This window comes from Ursus maritimus, unplaced genomic scaffold (assembly GCF_017311325.1).
Source record: "Ursus maritimus isolate PB19 unplaced genomic scaffold, ASM1731132v1 scaffold_17, whole genome shotgun sequence".
NCBI classification, from domain to species: domain Eukaryota; kingdom Metazoa; phylum Chordata; class Mammalia; order Carnivora; family Ursidae; genus Ursus; species Ursus maritimus.
Window position 1 is genome coordinate 59,051,486 of NW_024424119.1, and position 27,500 is coordinate 59,078,985.

The window sequence follows — 27,500 nt, forward strand, 5'->3', positions numbered from 1 at the left end:
ACCCCACGGCAACCAGAAAGGGGGCGATCGAGTTTGAGGCAAATCTGCAGGGTTTTGATGTGGGAGATTTATTACCACGCCAAACACGTGTGTGTAAAATACATCATTCCTCTCACACGGCCTCGTAAATCCAAAAGGGTCAGCAATAAATAGAGAAAAATAAAAAATTACGGACTAATTTGTTCAGAAAACTAGAAGGAAATCAATAAGAAAGCTGTAGCTCAGAACCTGTTTGGAAATTGTGTCTACAGAGCGTGAACACGTCCCCCCACCCCCATCCAAGCCTCTGCTGGGCGAAGGCAGCACCAAGGGTCTTCGCTGTGCCTCCCCGAGCCCTGAACCGGGACCAGCCAGCATGTGACAAAGGTGGGTCTGGCCAGCGGCTGGCCTGGACATGCGGCTACCCCAGAGCGGGGGGCCTGGTGGAGGACTGCCTGGAGGAGGCCCCTCTCCAGAGCTAGAAAGTGGAGGGCGCAGGCTGACCTCGGGGCTCTGCTGGGCCAGCTTTGGAGACGTCTCCCATCGAAACTGCAAGCCACGAAACTCTGGGTCTTCCCGGAGGTCCATAAGTGCAGCCAAGGGGATGAGCTCCTCTCTTAAGGCTGCAGAAGCCCGAGGCCCCGGATGGGAGGAACCCAGTCCTGAGGGGTCAGCACCCCGCCCACACCCCTGAAGACAGCCTGTGTCCCCGAGGGCTCATTCGACAATGGACGGCCACCAGGGCAGGGTTCTGGTGTCTTCCAGAAGGAGTCCTGAGCACTCAGCGAGGCTTTGGCCTGCCTACCGCCGGAGGACAGGCTGAGGCTTGGCTGGTGGGCTTTGGCCCTTGAGCTGGCAGCTCCTCTCACGGGCACGGCTGGGCGGGCCCGTAGGCAGGGCCTCAGAAGCCAGCAGCGCCAGGGGTGTGAGCAGGTGCAGACCTGCCCCGGCCACCTCCACCCCGGGCTTCCCCCCAACCACCTTTCACCTTCCTGCCTCTTAGGCTCTGGGGAGCAGGGACCCTTTCAGGCGCCTGACGGAAGCAGCGGACCCAACGCCTGGAAGAACGCAGAGCCCACCGCGCTTGCCGTCACGCCAGCATCCGGTCGTTGGCTTAGCATCAGATGACCACCCGCACGGCTAGCGGCGGGTGGCTATGGTGAGTGGCCGCTCTGCCCTCGGGGGTCCAGGCCTCTGGAGCCTCCCGCACGCGCGGGCACACGCAGGCACAATGACTCCGCAGTCACGGGTGTCTGTGTGTCACTGCGGGCCCTGCACTGTCCCCTCAGGAGTCTCGTCAGTCTGGGGGACACACCGGGTCAGCCTCGGGGGACGCCAGCTCCGCCATCAGCGGGCCGCCGGCTGGGCCAGCTCTGAGAGCACAGCTAGCGAGTCACACAGGATCCTTCTGGTGAGCTGGCTGGAGACCAAACCCACCACCTCGGCTCCCTCCACGCCGGGTACGTCTGCACAGGGGCCGCAGGAGCTGGGCGCCCTGCCCGGTGCCAGACAGCCCCGTCCTTCCAGCCGCCAGCAACATTGGCAGACCCTCCCCTGGCCACGTAGGCCACTCTGGATGGGGTGGGGCGCACTGGCAGCCGTGGGAGCCTCCCCACCACCTGCCCCCACGCACTGGCTGCCCACAGCCTGGGCTCCCCCATCAGAACACAAGTCACCCAATTTGTCCCCAAGGCTTCCACCCCACCCACCTGCTCCGGGGCAGACCCCTGACTCCTGGGGCCCCGGGGACAGTGCCTCAGGCAGGCCCTCCCCAGACAACGAGGGCAACTCCCCAGTTTTGACGGGGGCATCCTCCCCTGGGGGGCCCAGCGAGCCCCCAGGAGATGTGGCATCTTCAGGTGGGGGAGGGAAGTCTTCTGAGTGGAGGCTGCTGGCGTTGGCCTCGCTCTCTGCTGGGAAGGGGGGAGGCAGAAGAGGGAGGCTGACGTCCCTATGGGTGGAGGACGGAAGGTCGGCACTGCTGTAGGACAGCACGTCATCCACGGGGGACAGGATCTCAGGCAAGACCCCCCTGGCCAGGGTGGGGCAGGCTTCCTCTGGGGCAGGGGAGTCTCCCCTCCCCCTACACCCAGGTGCCCAGCCCTCGGGGGTCCGGGCCACCAGACCTCCAGGGTCCTCAGGAGGAGCCCGCAGGCTCACGGGGAGTTCAGGCTCAGACCAGGCCTGTTGGGGTTTCCTGTCATTGGATAGACTCAGGTCAGCGTCCCCAGGCCCCTCTGGGCAGCCAGCTGAGGCCGGCAGAGGCCCAGGGTGTCCTCCTCTGCCAAAGTCCACCACTTCAGACGCCGAGGACCCCGAGGGAGAGGAAAGGGACGGGTCTAAGTCACTGGAAGAAGAGGCTTTGGGTGGGGGTGGCGTGCAGGTAGCCCCCCGCGACACCTGTTTGGCTCTTTCTGTATTTAATCCACTGACCAGGCTCCCACTGGTTGCAGGAGCTTCCTCCCTCCTTGCAGAAGGAGGTGCAGAGCAGGGCTCCGGGCCACTTTCCAGGAGGGAGGAGCCTCCCGCAGGTGAGGAGCGCCCCGAGGCCGGCTTGGCACCAGGGCCTGGCTCGGGCAGGTTCTCCTCGTCCCAGACCTCGCTGGATGCCTCTGACAGCTCTGACCCCGACCTCGAAGAGGGGGCTGTCGGGAGAGGCAGCAGCCAGCCCGCCTGCAGGAGGCCTCCACCCGGCGCCGGGCCTCCTGCCTCCGCCAAGGAGCCGTGCCAGGGACCGGCCCCGCTGCCCTCCAGCCTCTCCCAGGCCACCCGCCTCTCGGCCCGGTGGAGGCCCCCAGAGTCTTGCGGAGAGAACTCCCCGGACCAGCGGGCATCTGTGTCGGGGGCCTCCCCCGCTTCCCAGTCTGACAGGGAGGTGGAGCCCCCAGAAAGCCGCACCAGAGTGGCGGACACTTTCTGAAAGTCCTGGAGAGAGCCACAGGACAGCCCGCTCGCGGAGGACGTGGCATGGGACCCCGAGCGGCTCCGGGGGGCGGACTCACACTCGGACTCGGGACCCAGCTCCAGGGGGCTGCCGGCACGCGGCCTGGGTGGTGCGGGAGCTGCAGAGAGTGGAGTGTAGGGGTGAGGCCCACAGTCCTCACACTCTGTCACCCCCGCAGCACAGGGACAACCGGCAGCCCACACCCCACGGCCCCTAAGCCAGGGGCCCAAACCAGAAAAACCCAGACGGGTGGAAGAAAAGTCCACAGCGCCAGCGTGGCTGAGCCCCCGACTCCACGCCCAGCACCACAGGTAAGGGAATCACGTCTGTGCCCGTCCAGCGGCTGCCGTGGACAGGACTGAGGCTGGCTTTGCCCTGTTCTGTTTCCCCGAGGCACAGGAGGCTCCGGACAGGGTCTCTCCCTACAGTCACTCACCTGCCACGCGGGGCCGTGACAGGAGGGTGGGGAGTGGGCAGGGCTCCCCCGTGGGGCTTTGGGAGAAGGCTGGCTCTGACTGAGGAGCTGGTGTTGGCTGACCCTGAGTGGGGATTCGTTCTTGGGCAAGGCAGGGCCTTTCGGGGCATCACCTGGAGTAGTAGTCAGCCGGGCGGCTTCCGGGCGAGAGAAGGTGTCGCAGGGGGCCTCCTGCCAACAGGTCTCTGTCCTGCAGGCACATTTGTGGGGATGTCCCAGGGGCTCCCCGGAGAAGGCCCCATCCCCCCAGCTTCCTCCTCACAGCTCAGGGCCTCTGCAAGGGCCTTCAACTACCCCATAAGCTTGACAACCGTCTGCCAGGCATCTGCCCCTACGGAGGGGCCATCAAAGCACAGGACTCCCCAGGTGGGGGCCAGGGGCCCTGTGTTTAGGGGTTCTGGCCTCAGTCCCTGCTGGCTCAGGTCTCTGGGGGTGTTACCACCTAAGAGGCTCAGAGGCACATATTCCCTGGAGGGGCCCCTCCTACTGCCCCCACCACTGGATCTTGGGCCAATTCACCAGGTGACATCTTTGTTTCCAGAGGGGGTCAAACTCAGGAGGGCATGGGGAGGGCTGGGGGTGCACTGGGGGCCCAGGCCAGGACGAGGGGCTCCAGGAGGGAGTCAGGGTCTCTCAAGGAGAGGACAGGCATCTCCATGCCCCAGGGCCCTGACCCCTGCCTGAGGATCCCGCCAGCCCAGGCAGCCCTCCAAACCTCACACCTCTGTTCCCCTGATGACCAGCTTTCCATTTGGGGGGGCTGCTCCCTGGGGCGGCTGGCAAAATCCAGCTCCAATTCCGACCCTGCTGGGCTTAGGCCACCTTCAGCCGCCTGCTGGAAACATGTTGGAGAAAGACCGCAGCCGGGGTGTGGCATCGGTCTGTGGCCCTTGGCTGTGGGTAAAGCCCCTATGCTCCCGTGACTATGGTTAGGAACAAAGAGATCCCCTTAAAGATGGCCCTGGAGACCCCCAGTTACCAGATACCCTCCCCCCGCCACCCACGCGCTCCAAGGACCCCTCAACAGATGAATCCACCTGGGAAGGGCCAAACAGGCTCCATCCCCTCCATACCCTCCACGGGTGGACAGGGTGACCCGCCCAGCCAAAGTCACATGGTAGGACCCGACAAAGCCAGGCCAGGCCCCCACTCTGCCCTCAGGGAGTGCAGGGCCGACTCACGCTGGCTTCCGAGGGGCCGCAGGGACCCCCTTCGCCCAGGGAGTGCTGGTCCTCGAATTTCTGCGCAAGGCTTTCTGTCGGAGGCCAGGTCTTCTCCTCCAACAAGGGGCTGGGGTTGGGTTGGGGCTCTCCTGTGAGGCAAAGGGACCGTAAGCATCGACAGGCACGGAATGGAACACAGGATGTGGACAGCACAGTGTCCAGGAATCCTGAAGCCACGTGAAACAATCAGCCTCGGGAAACGGGCACACCACCTGAACTCGCCCCCCGACATACAGAGGGGGAGACTGAGGGCAGGGAGGAGCACCCCTCGCCGGCCCACCCACGCTGCCCGGGAATGGTGGTGGGGGCGTGTGCAGGGGACCCTCCTGCCGGCATGGCTCTCACAGACGGAGAGGTGGGGATGGCCCCGTCGCACAGCATGGGCGAGGCTCCCTGGGACGCAGGTCTGCCTGACCTCAACCCGGTGCTGCCCCAAGTGGCCAGGGCCCACTGACAGTGACCATCGGTCCTCGGCAGCTGCTGCCTTGCCTGGTTACCTTGGTCCACGGGGCTCTGGCTCTCCACCAGCCGGCCCCCAGCATGAGGCCAGCTGCCGAGTACAGGCGTGTCCTCTCCCCACACAGGCCTTGGAGGTGGCTGGTGACTGTCAGCAGCTGAAGTGGCCTGGAGGGGTGTCCCGTACTCCTGCCCGGTGGGGGGGCTGCAAGGCAGAGTGCAGAGGGGCTGCGACGGCCCGTCTGGGCTGTGCCCTCTCCAGGTGACGAGCCCTGACCAGGACACTCCACGAGTGGGACAGCATGCGTCCAGGGCACAGCTGTGGACGGTGGCCGAGTGGTCAGCACATGGGTGAGGTAAAACAGGGCCTGGGCCCTGCCCACCAGGCAGCTTCCCAAGTGGGGGCTGTTGCCCCCAGATGGGGCCATTGCTGGGGGCTGACGGGGCACAGGTACAGTGCTGGGGCATGCTGGGAGGGAGGTGTCCCCCAGCACAGGGTGCTCTGTCAAGATTGCTGCACAGAGACCGGCCACTGGGCCCACCTGAGCTCTGGGAGGCCAGGCAGTTTGGAGGCCTGGACACCACACGCCCAGACCCGCTGCCATGCTCCGGGCACACGGACGAGCATCAGGAACCCCCCCGCTCCTGGCCCCGTCATCACAGCCTCAAGGAGGCAGCTGGGGGTCAAGGCTGCCAGGTCTCCTGACCCCTAGACCAAAGGTCAGTGCTGGCGGGGAGGCCTGCTGGGACACCGCCGACACTGTCTCTGGCTCGGCTTGCCTTGTTTCTGTTCCCTCTCCCCCCAGGCACTCACTACAACTGGGCACAGCCAGCTGCCCACCCCCGGGGTGGCCCTGAGCGTCTCCCCCGAGTGGGGTCACAGGGCCATCCTTAGTGCCTGTAATCTTGGGCCTTTGAAGGAGGAGACAGCTCAGGGTCTGCAGCTCTGACTTCTCTGGGGCAAGGCCTGGGGGGCAGCTGTCCGCAGTGTCCCAGATGCAGGCCCCTGCCTGGCCCCAGGAGCAGGGATGCGGAGGACAGAGCAGGGGGCTGTGCCTGAGCCCATCGCCCACCCTCAGCGCGGCCTCGGGAGCAGGACAGGCTAAATAACCTGGAATGGGAGCCCCCTCTTGCCCTTTGAAAGGGTTGTTGTCCTCCCCACCCCCTCCGCACACCCAGGGGCTCAAGCCAGGAGCGCTGGGGGGCGCTGAGAGCAGGGAGTGGCCCATGGGCACTAGGTCAAGGCTGCACCTGGCCCTGATCCGCTGTGAGCTCTCCTGAGCTCCTCGTTGGAGCAAAAGAATGAAGTACGTCTGTTCCCTGCGTGGCGTGACCTCCAGCAAAAAGTCAGATGTTCCCTCAGTGAGGGAGGGGGTGCTTATAAGAAACCCGAAACTCTTCCTCATACGTATGCAGCCTCTCTGTTCCCTAGCTTTCCAGCAGTGGCTCCTGCCTCACTGGTGTGATGAGACAAGCAAACGAGGCCTGGCCGCTAGGAGGACGGCCGGCTCCCACGGGGCCCAGGCCTGCCCACGGCATGTGCTCACGGCCCTGCCCACACAGCCTTCCCAGCGAGCTGCCGGGTACCCAGAGGGTACAGTCGGCCTGGAAGCCTCTTCAGAGATCCCGGGCCTGGCAATCGATAGCAACGTGAAGGGTAGATCAGTCCATGCTGAGAAGCGCTCTCACGGGGAAGCCAAGTGGGGCTGGTGGCCAGGCAGCAGATGGGCAATGACCCTCCTGCGCAGAGGAGGCTTGCAAAGGGTCCCCCACGTGGGAAGAGGGCCTCTGGAGGCGCCGGTGCTCCCACAGGCAGGCAGGGGCCCCTGTGAAGGCTGCTCCTGGCGGGGGGCCATGAGCCCTTCCCGGGGTGGGGGCTGCCTCCTGCGTCCTCACCCCTGGCTTGCTGTGATTAGAGTCTGGCTGGTGGGCAGACAGCCCTGGGGCCATTTTGTTAAGACAGAGGGAAGGAGGCGTTCCGAGCACAGGGATGTAGGACACTCTTGATGGGAAAAGCAGCTCGCTCTCTCCCATAGCAGGGCTCTGGGTCAGGTGGCACCGGTCATCGGACTCCCCCTCCGCCCTCACGGTGACTCAGCCTGGGCAGGGCCCTCTCGTCGGCCATGAGAGGCCCTTTTGCTGCAAAACGAGGCCAGTGGCCACGTGGCCAGGCCTGTGAGAGAAGGCCCGGCTGCCACAGCTGGTAGGACAGCCCCACACCAGCCTCGGAGGGGGCTCCTGGCAGCTGGGGGGGCCACACTGCCCCTGAGCAAGGCCCATCTACTTGCTTTGTCTCACTGCACCCCACCTGGGGATGGTGGCACCCCTGTCCCCATTTCACAGATGAGGAACCGGGCTCAGAGAAGGGAGGACACCCCAAGGCTACACCCGAGCCAGCAGCCCAGCTAGGAATGAGCCAGCGCCTGCTGTGTCCCTCCCACTGGGCCAGGGCCGCTCTGGCCTCTGCCCACATTCCCATGGGCCAGCCAGCTGGAGCGGGGCCTCCTCGGGGTCCCCAGGGCCGCCCTCCCCTCAGCAGGGCAGAGAGGTGCAGGGCCCAGCAGCCACGAGCACCGGGGCCATTCAGCACAGGAAAGGCTTTTAATAGTGAGCACGGGGCCAGGACTGCCGGTGACAACTCACTGTTGGGCTCGTGGGCTCTCGGGGTTTCTCCAGGGGCTGTGGCTGGTGGGGCTGCTAGGCCCACGTGGTGTCGAGGGGCACGATGAGCCCTGCGCCGGCCCCTCCGTCTGAGCGGGCTTGACTTCGGGGCCAGAGGTCTACGAGAGACAGCACGGGGCGGGGGCTGTGTGAAACACATCGGTCTCACCTGCTCTTAGGAGAAGCAGGGGGCGGGCTTCACGTGGCGAGGCCGCTGGTCGCCTGGCGTGGGGTGCTGAAACAGGTGCTCCCGCCAGCTGCAACAGGCGGTTCTAACCTCCCAGAAGCCCTGCATCTGTGCTAATAGCCCCCAGACAGGTGCAGACATTGGGCCCAGGGCTGGGGAGTCCTTGCCTGAGGCTGCCCCGGGTCACTGCGCTCAAACCCAAGGCCACGCTCTGGAAACAGGCAGCCCCGGTCACCTGTCCTGCAGGTGGGCCTGGGGGAGGGCGCACACCACCAGCTGCTCATCCCGCAGTGTGACCACTAACCCGTAGAACCCAGTTCATTCCAGGCTCACCCAGCCAGGTGAGGCCATCAGCCTCCCCATCTCGACAGAGGGGACGTTCAGGCTGGGGACGGCGGCCCCACTCCGTGTCCACACAGCCCCCTCCATGCGACAGCCCGTGGGATAGGGAGTTGGAGCAAGGACACCCTTGCTGCTCGGGGCTCCCAAGGGGCTGTCCCCCCAGGAGCCCAGGCCACCCTTCCTTCTTGCCTCAGCCGCCACTGGCCCTGTCCCCAGCTCTAGCCTAATGCCCCCCCCCTTCCCACTGGGCTGCTCACCTCCACCTCTGGGCCTGGAGCACCTTCCCCTACCGTGGAGGGGGCTGGCTACCCCTCCAGAGCCTGACGAGGGCCACGCTATCCAGGAAACCTCCTTGGCCCCTCCTGCCCTCCAGCCGCACCCTCTGCCCGGGCCCTCCCCACTCTGGGTCTCAGGCACATTGATGGGGAGCCTGCACCGTCCCACGGAGCAGCCCGGTGGCAGGCGATGAGCCTCCAGCCCAGGGAGCACGCCCACCTGAGGCAGCCTGGTCCGGGCCTCGAACTCCTGCTGCAGACGCGCCACGGCTGCCCGCAGGGAAAGGATATCCCTCTGATGCTGCAGGAGCAGCGTCCTCTCCTTGTGTGAGGACAGCTGGGTGTTCCGCAGGCACCGCAGTTCTCTCTGAACCAGCCAGAGGAGCCGTCAGCAAAGCCCCCGACCCCGCACAAAGGCACACGTGGAAGAGAGACCCACGTGATGAGCGGGGAAAGGGGGTGTCTGGGGGGGACAGCCCGCTCCAGGGGGGCCTTCCCTGAGCCCCTCCAGGCGCCCTTCTCAGCCTGCTCAGCATGTTGGCCCCCCGTGGGTTTGCCCAACAGAAGGCTTAGCGGGAGGTGGGAGGGAAGGTAGGGTGTTGTTCCCTGGGCCCCCCAACCCGGGTTGGGACAAGCCAGCTGCACCTCTGGCCTCCCCCATGCAGCCCTCCCTCTCTCCAGGCTCTGGGCACTGCCCCCACCCCCTGGACTGGTCCCTTCATTAAACTGTCCGCGTCTGTCCTCTGGTCCCTGCTTCGTCTCTGATGGCAGACCCCTTGGCAGAGCCACCTTGCCAGGAGCACATGCTCGGGTCTTTGCACACCTACCCTGGGAGATGGCAGCCTTTATAGGTCAGAGGAGGAAACTAAGGCTGGGCAGAGCTGGGTCCCTGGCTCAAGCCCCAGCAGTCAGGGGCTCCGACCGCCTGGTTCAGCACCTCTTGCCATGTGATAACTGGAGCCCCTTCCAAGGCCCCTTCACAGCTCACGGTCATGCTGTCACCTGCATTTTTCTGTCCGAGTCTCTTCCTTTGCCCCCTCTGCCCAGAATCCTCACATCTGCCACCCTACCTCCTCGGCCCAGACAGGCCGTCTGGGGAGGAGGGCTTCTGTCAACACAGCACCACCTCTCATTGCCCCTCTGGGGGTCCCTGAGCAGGGCCAGCCCCTTACACTGAGCCTCAGTTTCTTCATCTGCATAAATGGGGCTAACGCTGGTCCCACCACACAGTGGCCCCTGGACACTGGGCTCGGAGCAGCTAGTGAGCCCCTCTGTGGTCGAGCACACTCCCCCCGCCAGTGCTGGCCACACTAACACCCCTGCAGCCCCCACCACAGACACTGCTGCCATCCTCCCGTTCTCAAGGCTCCACGAGGCCACACACAGCAGGGCCACAGGGCATCCAGGCCACACTGCCCCCTCTGGCCACTGGGCGCTCCCCTTGCACCACAGGGTCCTGAGCCCCAGGGAGGGTGGTGACGGCTGGGGAATTATCACGGTGTGGTGCAGAACACTCACGTTCCCAGCCAGGAGGGTAGCAGGACCAACTGGGTGCCGGTCGCCTGCCACCCCCTCAGGGTTGAGCGGGCCCTTACCTGCTCCTGCTCAAGGCTGCTGAGGGCCTGCCGCTGTCTCTCTGCCAGGGCCGCCAGCAATGCAGCGTTCCCCTTGCTGCCCAGGCACCTGCGGGAGGAGGACCCACTGCTCACCTCGCATCCAGTAAGTGGGTGTGGAAAACTGCAGAAGCGGTCAGCCAGGTGGACCTGGGATGGTCCCCGCCCTCAGCTTGGACAGGCGGGGGGAACCCGGGGGGCCTGGGGGCCCAGCCCAGGCTGCCACTCTGCCCACCTACTCTGCATGACCACTTTCGGGCCTGACGGACGAAGGGAGGGCAGTGCCTTGCACCCTGGAGCCCCAGCCCACCCAGAGGGTCCTTTGTGTGTGGGGGGGCATCGTGGACCTGCACACGCACACGCACAGCCTCGAGCCGGGGAGGACCTTCACTGGGGTACACTTTTTGGAAGCCAGTGAGGGAACGTCAAGAAGCTACCGATGCATCAGAGTGCACCGTCACTGACACGCATTGACTACAGGGGGCGCCTCTGCGCCTGTTCACTCGCAAGGACGCGGAGCCGGAAACCGCCGCGAGGCCCAGCCTGGAGCCGGCGACAGGCGTGTGCGCTCAGCGGGCACCCCTGCGAGTCGTGGCGCTAGGCAGGGGCGCGGGAAGGTTTCGTGGTGGAAGTGAAACTCGGGCTGCAGAACAGCACTTCGGTGCGTTTCGAACGGTGCTCAACAGCCGCGTGTCTCCCGCAACAAGACTGAGAAACAGGCAGGCTCCCCGGGAGAGGTGGCACTGCGGGGATCGGTGTTTATGGACTTGCTCCCAGCGCTTCACTGCCTCAGCTAGCTTTCCGCAAATATCCATCACCACTGGGACCCGTACCGTCAGTTAGCCGCCACGCCGCGCTGCCCGGGGCTCCGGGGCGGGGCCCGAGCGGGGGCGGAACCGCGCGTGCGCTCACCCTCGCTGCTGCTCCAACCAGGCCAGCTCGGCGCGCATCTTCTCTTCCAGCGCTTTCTCGCGCAGGCGCAGGAGCGCCGTCTGGTGCTGCGCGCGCAGCTCCTCCTCCCGCAGGCTCAGCTCGAGCATCTGTAGCGTGAAGTGGCCCGGGGCTCTGGGGTTGGCGCTCACCTGGGGCGGGGCAGATTGAGCAGGCTGCTCTGGGACCAGCCTCGCTGGGTGGGAGCGTTGCCCAGTCCAGGAGAGGCCGCCACCTCCAAGAAGCTCTCCCAGACTGCCCGCCTCTTTCATCCCCTCCTGTCCTGTCTCCTTTCCTGAGGCGGAGTACCCCCCTCCCTACTGTGAGCTCCCAAGCGCAGGGTGGGGTCCTCATCATCTTAGTCTCGTGCCCAGCCCTAATCCAGGCTGAGCGCTTGTTTGTGCCCAAGAAGGTTGGGGAAAGACCGGGCCACCTACCCTGAAATGTGCAGCCTGAAAGGTGGGGGCCAGCCCTGCTTGAAGAACTTGGCTGAAATGCCTGCTCTCACCTACCACCCCAGGCATGAGGAAGGGGCTTGGGCAGATGTCCGTGGGAAGGGTGGGTGATGCCTGCGGCAGGGAGTGCCTCCCCCAGCCCAGAATTTGCAGCAGGCATACCCTGGGTGCAGGCTCTAGGAGAGGTGGGCCTCAGCACCTGACAGCAGTCAGGTGGAGGATTTGGGTCTAAAAGCTGCTGCCAGGGCGCCTGGGTGGTTCAGTCAGTGAGGTGTCTGCCTTCGGCTGGGGTCGTGATCCCGGGGTCCTGGGATCGAGCCCGCACTGGGCTCCCTGCTCAGTGGGGAGTCAGCTTCTCCCTCTCCCTCTGCTCCTTCCCCAGTCATGCATGCTCTCTCCCTCTTTCTCTTTCAAATAAATACGTAAAATTAAAAATAAATAAATAAAAGCTGCTGCCAGTGCCTGCCCGAGCCCCCTTCCCATGGCACCTCTTCCCGTACCTGGTGGGTAGGGTTGACCCGAGGGTAGAGCCTGGCCAGGGGCAGCTGGGAGGGAGCTTGGTCTGGTCTCACTTCCTGCCCGGACTCTGGGGACAGAAAGCAGTCGGTGGGTGGGTTCTGTAGGGGCTCCAGGGGCCTTTCTTACAGGAGGGCCTCTCAAAGGTAGGCCGTCTGGGGTAGTTTAATACCCCCACCTACACAGCTTGACACCAGATCTTCACAAGGCCACACCAGGAGAATTTCACCATCTCCTTTGTCCTGATGTGAGGCTCTGTGTGACCCCGCTGATCGTACAAAGGACCGGACCCAAGGTAGGGGGGCCTCGGCGATGACTCAGTCCTGCTTCACGTCCACGGAAGGAGAGACTGAGGCCCGGAGACAGAGAGTGACCCATTTGAGGTCCAGCGCCAAGCAGGTGGGGTGACGGCAGAGCCCAGATTCTGGACATGAGCAGCTCTCTTGCCAGTGACCACTGCTAGCTGTCCTTCAGTGCAGGTGGGACGGACAAAGGACTCTATAGTTTCAAAAAGCTCATTTGAGGACTTGTGCTTCCCACCAAGAGAGTAAAAGGGATGGGACTGTGAATTTACTGTCCCACTAAATAACTTTAAAAAGCGACGAAATGAAACAATGACATGTGTATAAGAACGCATGCATACATAAATGTGCACACACACGTATACGAAAGAGCAATTTTCCAGACACTGGACATCAGGCAATATAGCACAGTGACCCCTGAGAGACAGAAAACAGGTGAGACCCCTGATTGTCACAGCGTACCGCCTTGAGAGTGTTTCTAGGCTACAGTGCAAAGAAGGGAAACTGAGGCAGAGCCTTGCAGACCCCTTGGGGAGAGGAGATGGAGCTGGGAGTCTGGAGAGACCCAGGCAGCTAAAACTCATGGAAGAAGGACCAGAGAGGAGAGAGCCACACAGGGAGAACCTGGAGATTTGTAGTGTCTCCCATGAGCCTTCGGTGGAAACCATATGAGAAAGCTACCCATGCCGGGGAGAGAAGCATCGGGAAGAAGGAGAAGGCCCGGAGCTGTACCTGTCTCCACTAGCCAGGCTAGAAAACCTCATGATCCACGGGGCTTAGGGCAGAGGCCACAGAAGGTCCTGCCTTGGTCCCAGACGGAGCCCTGCTTCACAGCCACCTCGCAGTTATCAAAGCAACACCTGGAAGGATCTGACTGAGTCCAAGTAACTGCGTTCCAGAACAAAGCTCACAACTGTGTGTGGGAGCACAAAAATATAGCACCAACAAGGTAAAATTCAAAGTGTCCAGCAGGCATGTGAAGAAGCAAGACAGCATGACCTATTCCAAGAGTAACCAATCAGCTGAAACCGACCCCAGATAGTAGAATGAGCCAGAGAAAGACTTTAAAAGCCTTTATAACTGTATTCCCTATGTTTAAAAAGTCAAGTAGAATCAGAGATGATATAAAAGAGTGTCCAAGTGGAACTTTTAGAGACGAAAACCCACGTGCCTGAGAAGAAAGACACTGAGTGGGATTAGTGACAGATGAGAGACTGCAGAGGAAAGGAGTAATGAACTTGAAGGCACAACAGTAGGAACTCTCCATAAGGAAACAGAAGAAAAAAACAAACAAACAAACACACGGAAAGAACCGAAGGTGGCGAAAGGTGCAGGCGAGTGGGGGCCAGGTGGGGACACGGGAGACACGGTGGCCAGATATTCCCAAACACGACGAATATGATAAACCCACAGGTGCAAAGCTCGCGACACAGCCCAAGCACAAGAGACAGAAAGAGAAGCTACACCCTAACCCGTCATATCCAGCAGCTTCAAAGCAGTGACGAAGAGAAAGCAGGAAAAGCAGCCAGAGATAAAAGGCGCCTCCTGTGTGGGGGAAGAGCAAGGCCGACCCCAGGTTTCTTGTCGCAAACAGCGCAAACCAGAACGTCCACCTGGAGTTCTCTGCTCAGCAAAGGATATTTCAAAAACAAATTTGAAATGAGTTTGTCCTCAGACTTTACAAAAGCTAAGAGAATGTGTCACCGGCACCCCCAGAGATGCTAACAGAGGTCCTTCAGGCAGAAGGACAGTGAAGCCAGAGACGGAATCGGATCTACAACAAGGAGAGCGAGCCCGGCAATGGGCGTGTGTGTGCAGAGACCTTCAAAGGGGACGGAGTGTCTCCAGCAGTAAAGGAGACTCGTGGACTTCCTGAACCACCTAAGGTAGATGCCAAGGGCAACGGCACAAAGCCCAGGAAAGGGAAGGGGAAGCACCGGGAGGGCCTGTCCAGCGGGAGGAGGGCTAGCGTGTCGCTGAAAGCCGGGCTCCTCTGCCTGCCCCAGGTGCGGGGTCGGGCGCCTGGCGTGTGCGTGGTTTGGACGACTCTCACCTGCAGAAGCCGACTTGTCCTCCTGACTCTGCTGTCCTTCCTGGGGACCCTGGGGGGCTGGGGCAGCGTCTCTGCCCAGGGCCGGGTGTGATCTGCAGGGAAAAGGGCTGGAGACACAGTTCCAGCAGCACCGGCTGCCCGCGCCTGTCCGCTGTGTTGGGAGGCAGTGACCAGCCCCACCCGGGGCCCCACCTGGGTCTGGCCGTCGCGGTGCTTGGAGAGGTTGTCGGCTCCAGGACTCTGCACACCCGTGCCCGGTCCTGCTCTGAAGCCAGAGCTGAAGCCGTCTCTGACCTGGCCTGGGTGGCGTGTTTCTCCATCAGCTGCTGCAAGCACAGGAAGGGGGGTGTGTTGTGGAGACCCCAACCTCAGAGCCTCCTTTGTCCGTCCTCCACATGAGGCTGACAGGCCCCCCTGCCCCCAGACAGGGCTGGACGTGGCAGGGTGGGGAGGGCAGCAGGTGCTCAGCAGACACAGAGCAAGGCCAGGGCTGGAGCACCCCAAAGTTGGGGGATCAGATGGCCCGGAAACCGCAGCCCTGCACCCCAAGCACGCAGCAGCTGTGATGCAGGGAACAGGGAGCGGAAGGAGAGAGCTGGAGCCCGGGCCGGGTGTGTACGATGCCCGCACATGCAGGCACGTGTGTGCACATGTGTGCGCACACGCTCCCCGGGCTGGGGTACCCTCCTGGGAATGCCTCCCAACAGTCCCCCAAACAAAGACACGGAGAAGCTTGAGGACATCCAACCAGATCCCAGACGTCGGCCCAGGGCCGGGCACCGTCTGGACCACCCCGAGCGCAGGCGGTTTGGAGATGTGGGGCCCCTTCCCCTCCTGGCAGACCTGCCAGGGCTGTGAGTGTCCTGCACACATCAGCTCACAAGCTCCAACAGAGGGCCCACGACTCAGGTGAGAACACGCCCGGGACACAGGCAGGAAGAAGGCTCAGGCCGTCATCTGTCCCCTCAGCCAGGTGCCCCCGGGCTAGTAGTGGGCCAAAATGTCCCGCTTCTGCTTTGAACGGAGCGTCTGTGTGTAGCCCACTGAGCCGGCCTCTGGCAGGCAGCCGTGCCGTCCTCTTCCCGGCACCAGTGGGGCCCGCGGTTTGGGTGGTGTTGTGTCCACTCCCTCCCCAGCTTGACCTTCCACAAGGCAGGCAACCCCCACACAGCCAGAGGGCCAGGTCCACCTGGAAGGGCCCTGGGATCGGGTGGGCAGGCGGGGTGGCACTGCCCCTTGGCAGGGAGTGGGGCCTGCCCCGGAAGAGCCCTCGAGCCCTCGGGACAGGCCAGCTGACCTCCAGTCGGTGCTTGAAGAGCATCTGGTCCAGGGCCTTCTGGGTCTCCCAGACCTCCAGCTCTGCCCGCTGCCGCAGAAGGGCCAGCCCCTGCTCCTGCTTCTCCTGGTCCAGCTGCAGGGAGGCCCCAAGCCTCAGGATTTCTGGGGGGCCCCCATGGCTCCCCAAAAGCCCTGAGCCCAAGAGGGCAGGTGGTGCCACACTTCTCGGAGGGATGCCCCGAAAGCCCCCCTCGGGGCAGGGCCCCAGCCTCCAGCTGGCTTGCTCCCCTCTGGGCTGAGAAGGCCTGCCTCCTGGGCTGTCTGTTCCCCCCACTGCATGGCCCCCCAGCTGAAGAGCTGTCCCCCCCCACTCTGTAGTGCCCTGCTTTGGAGCCCCTCTGCTCAGCCTCAGGGGCGTGAGGGCTGCTCCCAGCTCACCCCAGCCAGGCAGGCCTACCGGGGATGCAGCTGTCATGAGCCCAACAGGATGGGGGCAGGACACACCTGCAGGGACTTGAGAGAGCCCGGGGACTTCCGGAGGATGTTGGCAAGGTGCCCGCAGCGCTGACCTGCGGGAGCCACAGAGAAGGGGCAGCTGAGCGGCCTCAGCCCTCGGCCTGCAGGAGGGCAGGTGCCTGGCTCCCCGCACGGCATCCAGGGAGGGCGGACGGGTGCAGCCGAAGGCATGGGAGGCAGCCGGCTGCTGGGACTCCTCCACCTCCGTTTGGGGTTCGTGCCACCTGACCCTCGGCCACACTCCCCTGGGAGCGATGCCCGTGTCTGCAGAGACCGCGGGAGCCAAGCAGACAGACCTCGGCTCATCCTGCATTTCCCGGGTAACCTGGAACAACTCACTAGCCCTTCAGAGCCTCGGCGGGAAAACGAGGTGCCCGCTCCCTGGCAATGAGATGACCGAGCACAGGCGGGACAGAGGGCAGCTATTGCTGCTGTAATCCGGGTCACGGCTGGGCGCCCCCCCCCCCCCCCCGGTCTCTGGGATTTCTGGGACTGCTCCAGAGAACGAGCACGGAAACTTCAGCCTCCCCGCCCTGGTCAGGAGTCCCCCAGGCCGTGGAGGGGCTCCAGCTCGAGCTCTGCATACCGTCGGTGCTCCTGGCGCCTCTGCGGCGGCCTCTAGGGGCGGCTCCATGGTCGGAGGGGCGGCCGGCTGCTCCCTCCTTGGCCTGCCTCCCATCTTCGGGGCCTGGTCCTGGTGGGAGCAGGCAGAGGAGGGTGTGTGGGCTCGGGCCCTCCTGGTGGCTCTTGGATGACTGTGGTCGCCGCTGAGTGTGCAGACAGAATGCCGTCCCCCCGCGTGCTCCCCCTCCAGAGCAGAGCAGTGGCTTTCCAGGGATCGAGTGGGGGCGGCCGTGGCCCGCCGCGAAACCAGCTCGGGGCATTCGTACGGCACAGAGAAAACTCTGAAGCGTGGAGGCCGGGGGCGGGGGTGCGGAGCAGGGGTTCTGGCCACCTCACGTGCGCTGAGCATGGGGCAGCCCTGCCCTTCCCGCCGGCCTCCATGGGGAATGGAGACACATTGGAGAAGGGCTTGAAGCGTCTCTTCTGAGCCGAAGTCCCCTCGAGAAGGAAACACCCTCCTTTGCTTTTGTTCTGTGGCCACTGAGAGAAGCCGGAGGCAGAGAAAATGCCCAGGAGCCCCCAGGCCCCGCCAGCCTGAGTGCCCGAGGACCGTCCTGCGAGCACCCGGGAGGCCCGAAATCTCGGGGAGGGGCGTCCCTTGTCATCTCTGGCCACACCGCGTCTGCACCCCAGGTGGTCACCAGGGAGACATGGGCTCCGCCGCCCTGAGCGCTGAGCTGTGACCTGGGGGAAAGCGTGCTGTCCCCGAGGTGGGCGCGTCACGACAAGCGTGTTCTCGGTGGTGAGGCTGGGCTGAAGGGAGCTGACAGGACGCCACGCCCTGGGCGGGAGCGCCACCGGCCCGGGAGCTAACGTCTCCCGTCTACCCCAGCCACTGGCCGCCGCGCACACTGGTGACATTTACGCTTCAACGGAAGGGAAAACCTAACATACCACCCTTCGGTTACTGGCTAGACAGCCAACGTGGCTGACGGCTGCCATACTGGGTAGCCCAGAATATAGAACAGTCCTCCCCTTCCAGAAGGTTCCACCGGACGACGTGGTCTCGAAAGTGAGTACCACTGGGTGGCGCTGTTCCAGATGTCTGTCTAATGGACAGCGCTGCGTCAGGCCGGGTAAAGCTGGGTCCGAACCCCTGTTCTGCCACTGATGGGCTCGAGGCCATGGTGCCTCTCTGAGCATCAGGCTCTTCCTCCATAAGCAGGGGTGTGAGCATGGGATCCCCCAGGTCGCTGAGGCCGGTAAGACCCACGTGTGGCACACAGTGCCTGGCCAGGCGCTCAGGATGCGCAGGAGTCCGCTCACGCTCTTGCCTCGTTTCCCAGGCACACGCATGTGGCGGGCCGCAGGTGGCACTGCAGTGAGAGCCGGGCCCTCAAGTGTTCACGGCCCACAGAGCAAGCTACCAAAGGTGAGCGGCAGGACCCGGCCCAGCCCAGGTGTTATCTGGGGGGCTTCCTGGAGGAGGTGTCGGATGCAAACCCAGCCCACGCACTCTGGGTGGGCCCGCTGCTTGGTCTCCAGCTTCCTGAGATCCTGATCTCAGCCACTCCAGGGGGCGGCAGCTCAGATTTCAGAGGAGTCTTGGGGGCTGCCTGCAGCCTCAGGATAAAGGATCCTGTCAGAGAATTTCATCTGCGCACAGAGAGATAGGCCTTGCCCCACAGACAATGGCAGGAGGGACGCGGGTGGGACCGAGAAGTTGGGGCGAGCCTCCACCCCGTGTCCATCCTGCTCCCAGCCTCCTGGAGAGGCAGCCTGGAGGCAGAGCCAGGGAGAGGAGCAGGTTTTTCTGGAAGGCTTAGATTCAGCCTATGGAGGCTGCCAGGGCCCCTGGCCAACAGCTCCTCCCAGACCAGACTCGGAGGCTCCCGGAGGGCTGTTCATGGACGTGGCACGGAGGAGGGGACTGGGATGGCAGAGAAAGGCACGGCAGGTGTGGGTGGGAGCCCTAGGGGACCCCGAGGCTCCCTCCCAACTAGGTCCAGCCCCTCGCCCGGCTGAGAGGCACCTGCGGGGAGGGGCAGCTCTGCAAGAAGGCCTGTCCTTGCCCTGGTGCCCAGGGGACCCACTGACCGACGCACCCTGAAAGAGTCTGTGGCGAGGCTCCCCCCTGGTGGTGGGGGTCCACAATGCAGGCATTTTGTCCTCAACCAGTGACTGATGGTTTTCCCCTTGGGATGCGGAGGGGGGGTCCCCTTCTCTGCCCCAGCTCTGCTCTTAGACCCCTCGCCATGGGCTCCAGGCAGGACTGCCTGCCCCCCGCAGATGTCGACCCCCCCCACGAGGGCAGACACCTCACAGGGAGCGTGAGCCGGGGGGGGAGCGGTGCCCGTGTGCCGGGCGTCCCAGGGGGGGCCGGAGGGACGGGCCACTGCTAACCAGCAGCAGTGAAGGTTGAGAGCTGTGCAGTGGCTGTCCTCAGGGTCACATGCTTTCTGCCTCAACTCCAGGCTTCACGTCACCCCATTTGACAGTCGAGGGGCAGGGGCACCCTGTGCCCTCCCAGCTTTCGGGAACATACAGCTGTGCCCAGGTTCCTGGCAGCCAGGGCCCCAGGTGGGGAGGTGACGGAGGGGAGGGGGCCGTCCCCACCATCCCCTGAAGCCACCGAAGCAAGTGTCTCCGGGTCCTCACCCCAGCCTCACTGCAGGGACTGTGGGGCTTGCTCCTGCCGGAGCCTCTCAAGGGGGCCTCTGGTACCATGGCCCCCACCATGGACGTCCCTCCCAAGAGCAAGGAGCCGCTCCTGCTGCTCAGCCCTGCGGGGATGGTGAACAGGGCTGAGTGCTAAAGAGAGGGCTTCCCTCCAAAAAGGGAAGGCTAGAGCCTGACCCCCTGCAGGATCCAGGCCAGGAGGCAGCCACCCCCAGGCAACTAGGATCACCCTTCACCCTCACAGCAGCCTGCCATCCCCCGGCTCAGCCAGCCTTCTAGAAGGACAGCAAGGGCTGGGCAGAGTGCTGATGCCTGCCTCCCAGCCCTATCCTGGCTCATCCCTGGGTGTCCCTGGGCCCCTCACCACCCCTCTCTGGGCCGCACTTTCTGGGACTGGAAACATGGTGGAAGTCTCTACCGGGAAGCAGGTCACGTATCCTTGGACCTTATGACTCAGAGCCCGACATGCTGTGTGGTCTCGCTCGAGCACCTTCTGATGCCTGCCCCCGCACTGAAAGCAGTGCTCCGGGGCAGGGCCTGATCGCGGGTCAGCGCCGGGCACAGCAGGTGCTCAGTGGGTACAAGTTGGAAGAGTAGAGAGAGGCGCAAATGAATGAACGGGCTGCTAAGGCTCCGAGTGCCTCGGGGGACGGGGAGCAGCAGGGCCAGCTGTGAGGCTCCCCAGCAGCCCCTCCACAGGCTGGAGAGCCCCAGGACAAGAGGCAGGGGAGGTGGGAGGGACTGACCAAGAGGCAGGGATGGCACAGACCCCTCCACCCCCCACAGGCCACCTTCTACACGCATGTCCAGCCACTCAGTCCTCTCGGTCCCAGCCACCGTGCTAGGACCTCCGGCTGCCCCTCCCCGAGCAGGCACTGGGCGGAGCCCCCCCACAGCCCCCCACGCCCCTCAGCGCACTTGCAGGGCACCACCCCACACACCCCTGCACCCTCCGCTCTGCACCCACCCGGTGGTCCTGAGCAAGTCTCCTCCTCTGGACAAAACCCAGGACAAAACCCTTCAGAAGCAAAGGAAAGGCAGAAGCCTGGCCAGCGGACGCTCGGAGGAAGAGGTCCAGGAGCAGGGCCGTTCATGGCCCTCATCGGAGCAAGTATCAGTCACAACAGAGGCGTGACAAGAGCACATAGCAAGCAGCTGGGTCCCGAAAGCCTCCAAAAACCTTTAATACTGATGCGTGGATGCTCTCCACATAGAAAAGGATCTCTCTACACCCGTAGGACCGCACCGAGCGTCAGGCAGTGGAGGGGGTCCCCGGCGGACATCCCTGGCCACCCGACCAGCCAGCCCAGGGCCCGTCCGCAGGCTCGCCCTTACCACAGCCTCGCGTGGTCCAGGGCGTGACCAAGCCTGCCCCTCTGGCCGACGGCATCTCTTCCAGCTGCAGGGAGCCGCAGAGGGGGTCCAACACGGCCGGCACCCCGAGTGAACTAGGGGCACACAGACACACAGGTGAGCAAGCCGGGCAGGAACACCCGGGCAGTGGAGGCAGCTGGGGGGCTGGGGCGGCAGGAACCCAGGTTCCCTCAGCCTGAACAAAGCGGCTCTCAGGCCCGCCGTGTCCAGGGCTGAAGCCAAGGACCAAAGGCCTAAGGGGGAACGGGCCTGTGAGCACAGGACCAGGAGGGCGGCAGTGAGCAGGTGGCCCCCATAGATGCTGACACCAGCCGTGTCCCCAGCTGAGGAGTGGTTCATCTGTGAGCGGCAGCATGGGCTCTGCACTGGGACCCGAGGGACCAGCAGCCCCCAGGAGCTCAGACAGCCGAGGCCCAGCTTCCACCATCCCTGCCGGGCACTGCGCTGAGGCCAGAACGCCCTTTGCCTGCAAGCCCGGGCCTGCTCTGGGTCCGCCCCCACGCCAGGCCCTTCGGGGAAGACGGCCACTCTGGGAGTGAGGGGCACGGGGCACGTTCCTCGTCTCTGTCCTTCCCTCTACCATCTGCTCAGGGGCACGTCCACTGGCCCAGAGAGGAGCAGAGTGGACACGCCAGCCCTAACTCTCACCACCATGGGCTCATGGCGCGAAATGCTACCCCGTCCCACAGAGGGAGCCTGAGCCGGCCGGGTGCCCGAGGACTCAGGGGTCACACCGGGCCGGCTGGACTCGGGGACCTGCCCCGGCTCAGGCCACGCTAACCCCCTGCCCTGGGGCTGGCCAGCACATGTTACTAACAGGACTGGGAGGAAGGCGTGAGGTTGGGCCTTTCCCGAGACAGCGGTAGGCCAGGAGAGCCGCTGCGCCCAGGGAGTGACCGTGTGAACGGGACACCTGTGTCCCTGTGCACACAGCTCTGCCTCGTGCCACGTGTCTCCCCCGGCGCACAGCGTCTCAGGACCACCAGAGCGACTAAGGACACACCACCCGGGGCGTGGACACTGCCGGGGGGGGGGCACGGCCCTCCTCCAGCCGCCCCAGTAGTTTGCGGACACCTGCTATGTGACCGCCCGGCCCCTCCTCCTGTGGCCCCTGGCCTTACAGGGGAGACAGCAGGGAAGAGGGTCCTGGAAAGAAGGAGCAGCCCCGGGGAAGCGATGGACGGGCTTGGAGGCTGAATCTGGGAAGACCCAGGATGGGGCGGGGCTGCTGCAGGAGTGCGTGACCATGAGGGGACAGGAGGGGACAGGAGGGACCAGGTCACTGCAGGGGCACCCAGCTGCTCTCCTTAAAGGAAATGCCCACGTGGCCATCAGTTGATAAGCCAGGGTCAGGAAACACGTCCCATAAAGGGACACACAACAAACACGGGGGCTTTGCAGGCCACACAGTCTCTGTGGACATGACTCAACTCTACCATGTGAGCAGGACCGCGGCCCCCCTCGCGTGAAGGATGAGCGTGGCTGGGTGTCCATACGACTTTATCCACAGACAGGCAGGGGCCTGCAGGTCTTGCTGACCTCGGGCCTAGACTTCCCAGGGCAGTGGTTCTCAAACGGTGCCCTGCGGGACTGGCCCCGGGACCCAGCCTCGTGCCCCAGGTTCAGGAGGGCCGGGGTGGGCCGGGGACTCTGCATGTCTAACGAGTTCTCAGGGCAAGTCTGAGGGCACCAGACTAGGGAATGGCACAGTGGAAGAACGTGGGCTCTGGCGTCCAGCCTCCCACGAGCTATGTGATCCTGGCCATGTCGCTGGGCCTCTCTGAGCCTCAATGTTCCTGTCTGTAAAATGGGAAGGAGAACGCAGCTCACAGAGCGTGAACAGCACTGTCCGAGGTGCAGAGAGCCCGTGGCAGCAGGCACACAGCTGGACGCGCCCTCCCCCACCATTCCTTCTGGAGATGCTGGCGCAGTCAGGCCCTCAGAGGGTGGGAGCCGGCATCCTCGCTGTGCCATGCTGGTGTCAGGCTGGGTCCCCAGCCAGACGGAGCCCCGGGGTTCCAGCAGGGAAGGGCAGGGTGGGGCATGGCTCTACCCCAACTCAGAAACGGGCCTGAGGCGGCAGGACGGACCAGGCCCTGGATCTGGAGAACTTGGGGCCGCCGGCCTGGGGCAGCAGCGGGAGGGCCACAAGCTGGACGAGGGGCCTTTGACCTTGATCCTTGGACCCAGGCGGTGAGTGAGGCGACCAGCAGTCACAGAGCCCAAGCAGGGAGCGCCAACTTCCATTTTAGAAAGGACAAGCCAGGCAGCTTTCCTGGACACACCGTGGGGCCCGAAAGTGGGCCCTGATCCCTGCACGGCAAGGCTGCTGGGTCGTCCAGGGCACGACTCTGCATGGCCTGGTCAGGGACCCGGGGGCGGGGGGGACGGGGAGGACCCAGTGCCCGGGTGTGGGCATCCCCTGGGTAGAAACGCCCGGCACTGCGAGCTGCTGGGCCTGCAAGGCCCTGTTGGCCATCCAGCAGGGGGACGCGCAGATGTGGGGTGTCCGGCCTGGAGCCCAGGTGCCGGGTCCACCTCTGGGGATTCTCCCCTCCCTGACCTCCCCTCGGGTCTGGGGCACAGGTGGTGGAGAAGCAGAAGTCCAGACCAATGCTGCCCCCTGCTGGCAGTAATCAGTCTGCTCCACCAACTGGACTCCACGTCCCCTGGGAGGGGGCCCCTGAAGGCCTCAGGCAGTGCTGGGGAGGAAAGCCACAGGAAGGTGCAAGGGTGTCTGGATGGGTGGTCCTGAGCGCTCAGACACGGGACACGGGACCTGGGTGGGAGGACCCACCAATCACAAGGAAAATGTGGCTGACAGAGTCCGGCGGGGGCCGAGAGCAAGTGCAGAGGAGAGTGGGGAGGGGGTGCATTCGGGGGCTGTCCCCCCATCAGCGGGGACCTTGGGTCAGGGGCCCACTGCCCACAGCCCAGCCAGAGTGGAGTCTCTGAGCCACTGTGTGGCCTGGGCTGTCTCGCCCTGCCCTGCCCTGGCCAGCCCCAGAGCCAGCAGGCCCTGACCCAAGTCTGGGGGCTTGTCACGGTCGGGTCAGGGGCTTTGTCACTCCCCCAGCAGCCCAGCCGCACCCAAACCCTTGTGCACGCCTGTGCACCAGCTGTGCACTGCCGGTGGCTTGTGGCGAGGGCGAGGCCGGGGTGCGTGGAGGGCGTGCAGGCTCACCTCCCGATGAAGGGGCCGAGGGCCTGGAAGGAAGCCGTGTTTCTTGCCAGCCTGTTATCCAGCTCCAGACGCCCATCCTCAATGAAACCTTTGGAGAGATGGACACCAGGGCTCATTCCCCAGGAGTTGGCAGGAGGGGAGGAGCTGCTGGCGGGGAGGGGGTGATGGAGGGGGGGCACCCCCAACCCCCAAGGCAGGAGGAGCCTGGCAGGCCCTGTCCATTTTCTCGCCCCTCTTCGGAGGCAGGACAGGGAAGTGGCAGGCACATAAGCCTCAGGGCCAGGCCTCACCCCTTCTCCCGCCAGGGCCAAGGTGCTGACAAGGTCTACAGCCGACGGAAGATTTAGCATGTGGCCGGGCTCTGCCAGGACTGTCACCAACGGACCCTCAGGTGGCCCAGACACCTGCTGTGGTATCGTCGTCTTTATCTCCCCTTTAGGGAGAGGGAGCTGAGGGGCAGGGAGAAAGTGGGGTCCCCTTGGCCACTGGTGGTCACTTGCGGCCCGGGCACCGGCCCTACCTCGGGGCTTGCTGTCGTGGTGGCCTCTCAGGCTCACACTGTGCCGCCGCTCCCAGTCGGGGCTCCACGGCAGCGTCTTGCCATCCAAGAGGCACGTGGGAGAGACAAGTGGCCTGGCCGGCACGTCTGCCCAGTCCCAGGGGGCCCCTCTGCTCCCGTTGGGCACCAGGGCTCCAGAGCAGACTGGGGCTGCGGGCATGGGGGCAGCCGGCACGGCGCTGTGGTGTGAGGGCGACAGGTCTGAGCCCGGGTCCGCGAGAGCATCTGGAGCCTCCGACCTGTGCAGCTTGGCCGTGAGGATGTCGATCCGTTGCTTCAGGACGTTGGCCATGGTCTCCAGCGCCTGTAGCCGGGCCTGCTTGTAGCGGAAGTGCAGCGGCCCCGATGTGCCCAGGCGCTCGCTCTCCTCAGGGTCCAGGTAGATGCACACGCCTGGGCGCGGGGAGCGGGTGCTCAGGTCCTGGAGCTTCAGGGGGCCCGGGGAGGAGCGGGTGGACATCAGCATGGGGGCACCATCCCAGCCGTCCCGGGGGCCGCCCATCTCTAGAGTCTCAGTGCGATTCAAGGCTCTGTTCAAACACAGGCAGAAGCTGCAGGGAGAGAGGGCGGAAAGGGTCAGGTCTGCGCATGCGTCCTCCGCGGCGCATTCGAAACATGGGCGCAGGGGTGAGCCTAGCGCAGCTTCTGTGAAGGAGCATGACCGTTTATAGAGACTGTCTGTGGCCGGAGGGGTGGCTATGGGCGTCTCTCCAACAGCGGGCCACACTCGGCCCAAGAAAGACCGAGTTCTGGGGTTTAACACCAAGAACCTGGGCGACAAGAGAAAAAATAGACCAACCAAAGTACTTCAAAATGCACAACTGGTGTGCATGGAAGGGCACAGTGAACAGAGCGAGAAGGTGGCCTCCGGGAGGGGGACGTGATCACAAACCCTGTGTCCCATAAGGGTCAACACCCACACGGATGAGAAACACCTACAACTCAACAACAACAACATGCCTTGTCCGGGATAAGGCAGCAACCCCGACACCGGCTCCAGCGTGGAGGACATGGTGCTGAGTGAGATCAGCCCTGCGCAGAAGGACCGGCCCCGAGCGATCGGCTCCCAGGAGGCCCCAGAGGAGTCGGATCCGCAGCCACGGGGAGGGGGAGTGGGGTGCCGGGGGCTGGGAACGGGGCTTCATGGGACAGAGCCAGGGTGGGAAGGTGCCCACGTTCTGGGGACGGACGGAGGGACAGTGCACGGCAGTGTGAACGCGCTGACGCCCCCGGGCGCTGCACTTACAAGCGGTCAAGACGGTAAATCTATGTTATGTGTATTTCCCTGTAATTTCTTTAAAATGTGGCGAGAAAAAGAACACAAGGAAGCAAGACGAAGGGTCCACAGCCTCCCCTGCCTGGGGAGGAAGCTGGGGGCATCAGGTCAGGGCAGCCAGGAGCCCCCACCGGCCTTGCCGCTGCGGGTGGGGCTGCCCTTGGGAGCGGTCGTGCTCTCAGTCCGGGCACAGGAACCTGTGAGCGTCCACTGAGCTGCACCCCCGCCCGGTGCTACCAGACGTCAGGTTTAAGCAGCTCAAAAACACGCAGCCTCCGGGCTGCTCTGTGGAGCTGCTCCCTCCAGGAGTGCCCCACGCAAGGGGGCGGATGGTCTCCTGACCCCCCACTTCAAGATGCTGCCCCGGCTCGATGGAAATGCACAATAGCTGGGGCGCCCGGGGGCTCAGCTGGTGAAGCGTCTGCCTTCAGCTCAGGTCAGGATCCCGGGGTCCTGGGATTGGGCCCCACGTGGGGCTCCCTGCTCAGCGGGGAGCCTGCTTCTCCTTCTGCCCCTGCTGCTCCCCTGCTCGTTCTCTCTCTCTCTCTCAAATAAATAAATACAATCTTAAAATAAAATACAATCTTTCACTATACACGATAGTGAAAACCACAAAAACAAAAGAGAACAAAACAGAAAAGGAGTGTTGGCAGAACACAGAGAAACCAGGGTCGTCCCCGGCTGCGGGGGGTGGGGGTGATGAGAAATGGCGCAGCCAGTGAGGAAAACCACTGGCAGCTCCTCGGAAAGTGGAAGACAGACGTCCCATTCAGAGGGAGGCGCCGGCCGTTCCGTCCCAGCCCCGCAACGGGACCCACGGGACGGATATTCAAACAATTCACGCAGCGCGGCCAGAGGGGTTGGCGGCCGAAAGGTGCGTTCCCGACCACGGGACTCACCACCTGTGTCACACAGTGGAACCGGATGTGGCCACAAAGGAGCAGCGAAGGCCTGACGCGCTACAGCAGGATGAACCCGGAAAACACGCCCCCGGGAGGGAGCCCGACCCCAAGGGCCACACCCGCTGGAATCCGTTCCATGACCCGTCCCCACAGACGCCTCTGCGCAGGCGGATCGCAGGCGGGCTGCCGGGGGAGCTGCCGACGGGCACGGGCTGCTTTGGGGTGCTGAAACGTTCTGAGCGCCGAGAGCAGGGGTGGGGACCGCGCGATGCCCCTGCCTCGTGCTCCGTAAACGTGCAGTGGGAGCACGTGCCCTCATGGTCCCCTGCACTGGGGCAGCCCCCCCCAGCAATGGAACCCCCGCCTGCCTACCCACCTGCCCGGGGCCTCCTGGTCCCCCAGCACCATGCCAGAGGTCACCTTGCTCCACTCCAGCACAGGCGACCGCAGGCTCCCGGGAGCCTCCAGGCCCTGAAGCAGGAGAGAACACTGTCAGAGACCCGTCCCAGCAGGAAGACCCCGAGACCCTTCTCGTGGCCCCAGGACTAGCCCTGACCTCCAGGGGGCTCCAGCTGGACCCCATGGGGGTCCCCTCTCTAGGGCTGGGGCGGAGGTGATGGGTCTCTCCGAAGCCCCGCCAGCCCCAGGGAGGCAAGCATTTGGGGCTGCTGGGAGCTCAGTGGCTGAGCTGGCGGGCTCCGTTTCCTCACCCGCCCCCAGCACCTACCCTGGACTGCGCGCAATGCGGGAAAAAGGT

At 64.2% G+C, this 27,500-nt stretch overlaps 1 protein-coding gene across 1 annotated transcript in view; it reads right to left on the reverse strand.

The window, feature by feature from the left end:
- CCDC187 (coiled-coil domain containing 187) overlaps positions 1–27,500 on the reverse strand; it is a 56,785-nt gene that overhangs the window by 891 nt on the left and 28,394 nt on the right. The window contains exons 10-29 of the mRNA XM_040631371.1: positions 27,471–27,500; positions 27,120–27,214; positions 24,527–25,116; positions 24,007–24,094; positions 20,707–20,896; positions 16,792–16,899; positions 16,194–16,258; positions 15,709–15,910; positions 14,604–14,737; positions 14,412–14,503; positions 11,068–11,380; positions 10,138–10,225; positions 8,763–8,909; positions 7,721–7,857; positions 5,119–5,705; positions 4,580–4,710; positions 4,121–4,233; positions 3,512–3,588; positions 1,599–3,041; positions 484–602 (exon numbers count right to left, since the gene is read on the reverse strand). The exon at positions 27,471–27,500 is cut by the window's right edge and continues 1,001 nt beyond it. Of these exons, the coding sequence (XP_040487305.1) occupies positions 484–602; positions 1,599–3,041; positions 3,512–3,588; positions 4,121–4,233; positions 4,580–4,710; positions 5,119–5,705; positions 7,721–7,857; positions 8,763–8,909; positions 10,138–10,225; positions 11,068–11,380; positions 14,412–14,503; positions 14,604–14,737; positions 15,709–15,910; positions 16,194–16,258; positions 16,792–16,899; positions 20,707–20,896; positions 24,007–24,094; positions 24,527–25,116; positions 27,120–27,214; positions 27,471–27,500 (4,749 nt within the window). The remainder of the gene's footprint in view (positions 1–483; positions 603–1,598; positions 3,042–3,511; positions 3,589–4,120; positions 4,234–4,579; positions 4,711–5,118; positions 5,706–7,720; positions 7,858–8,762; positions 8,910–10,137; positions 10,226–11,067; positions 11,381–14,411; positions 14,504–14,603; positions 14,738–15,708; positions 15,911–16,193; positions 16,259–16,791; positions 16,900–20,706; positions 20,897–24,006; positions 24,095–24,526; positions 25,117–27,119; positions 27,215–27,470) is intronic.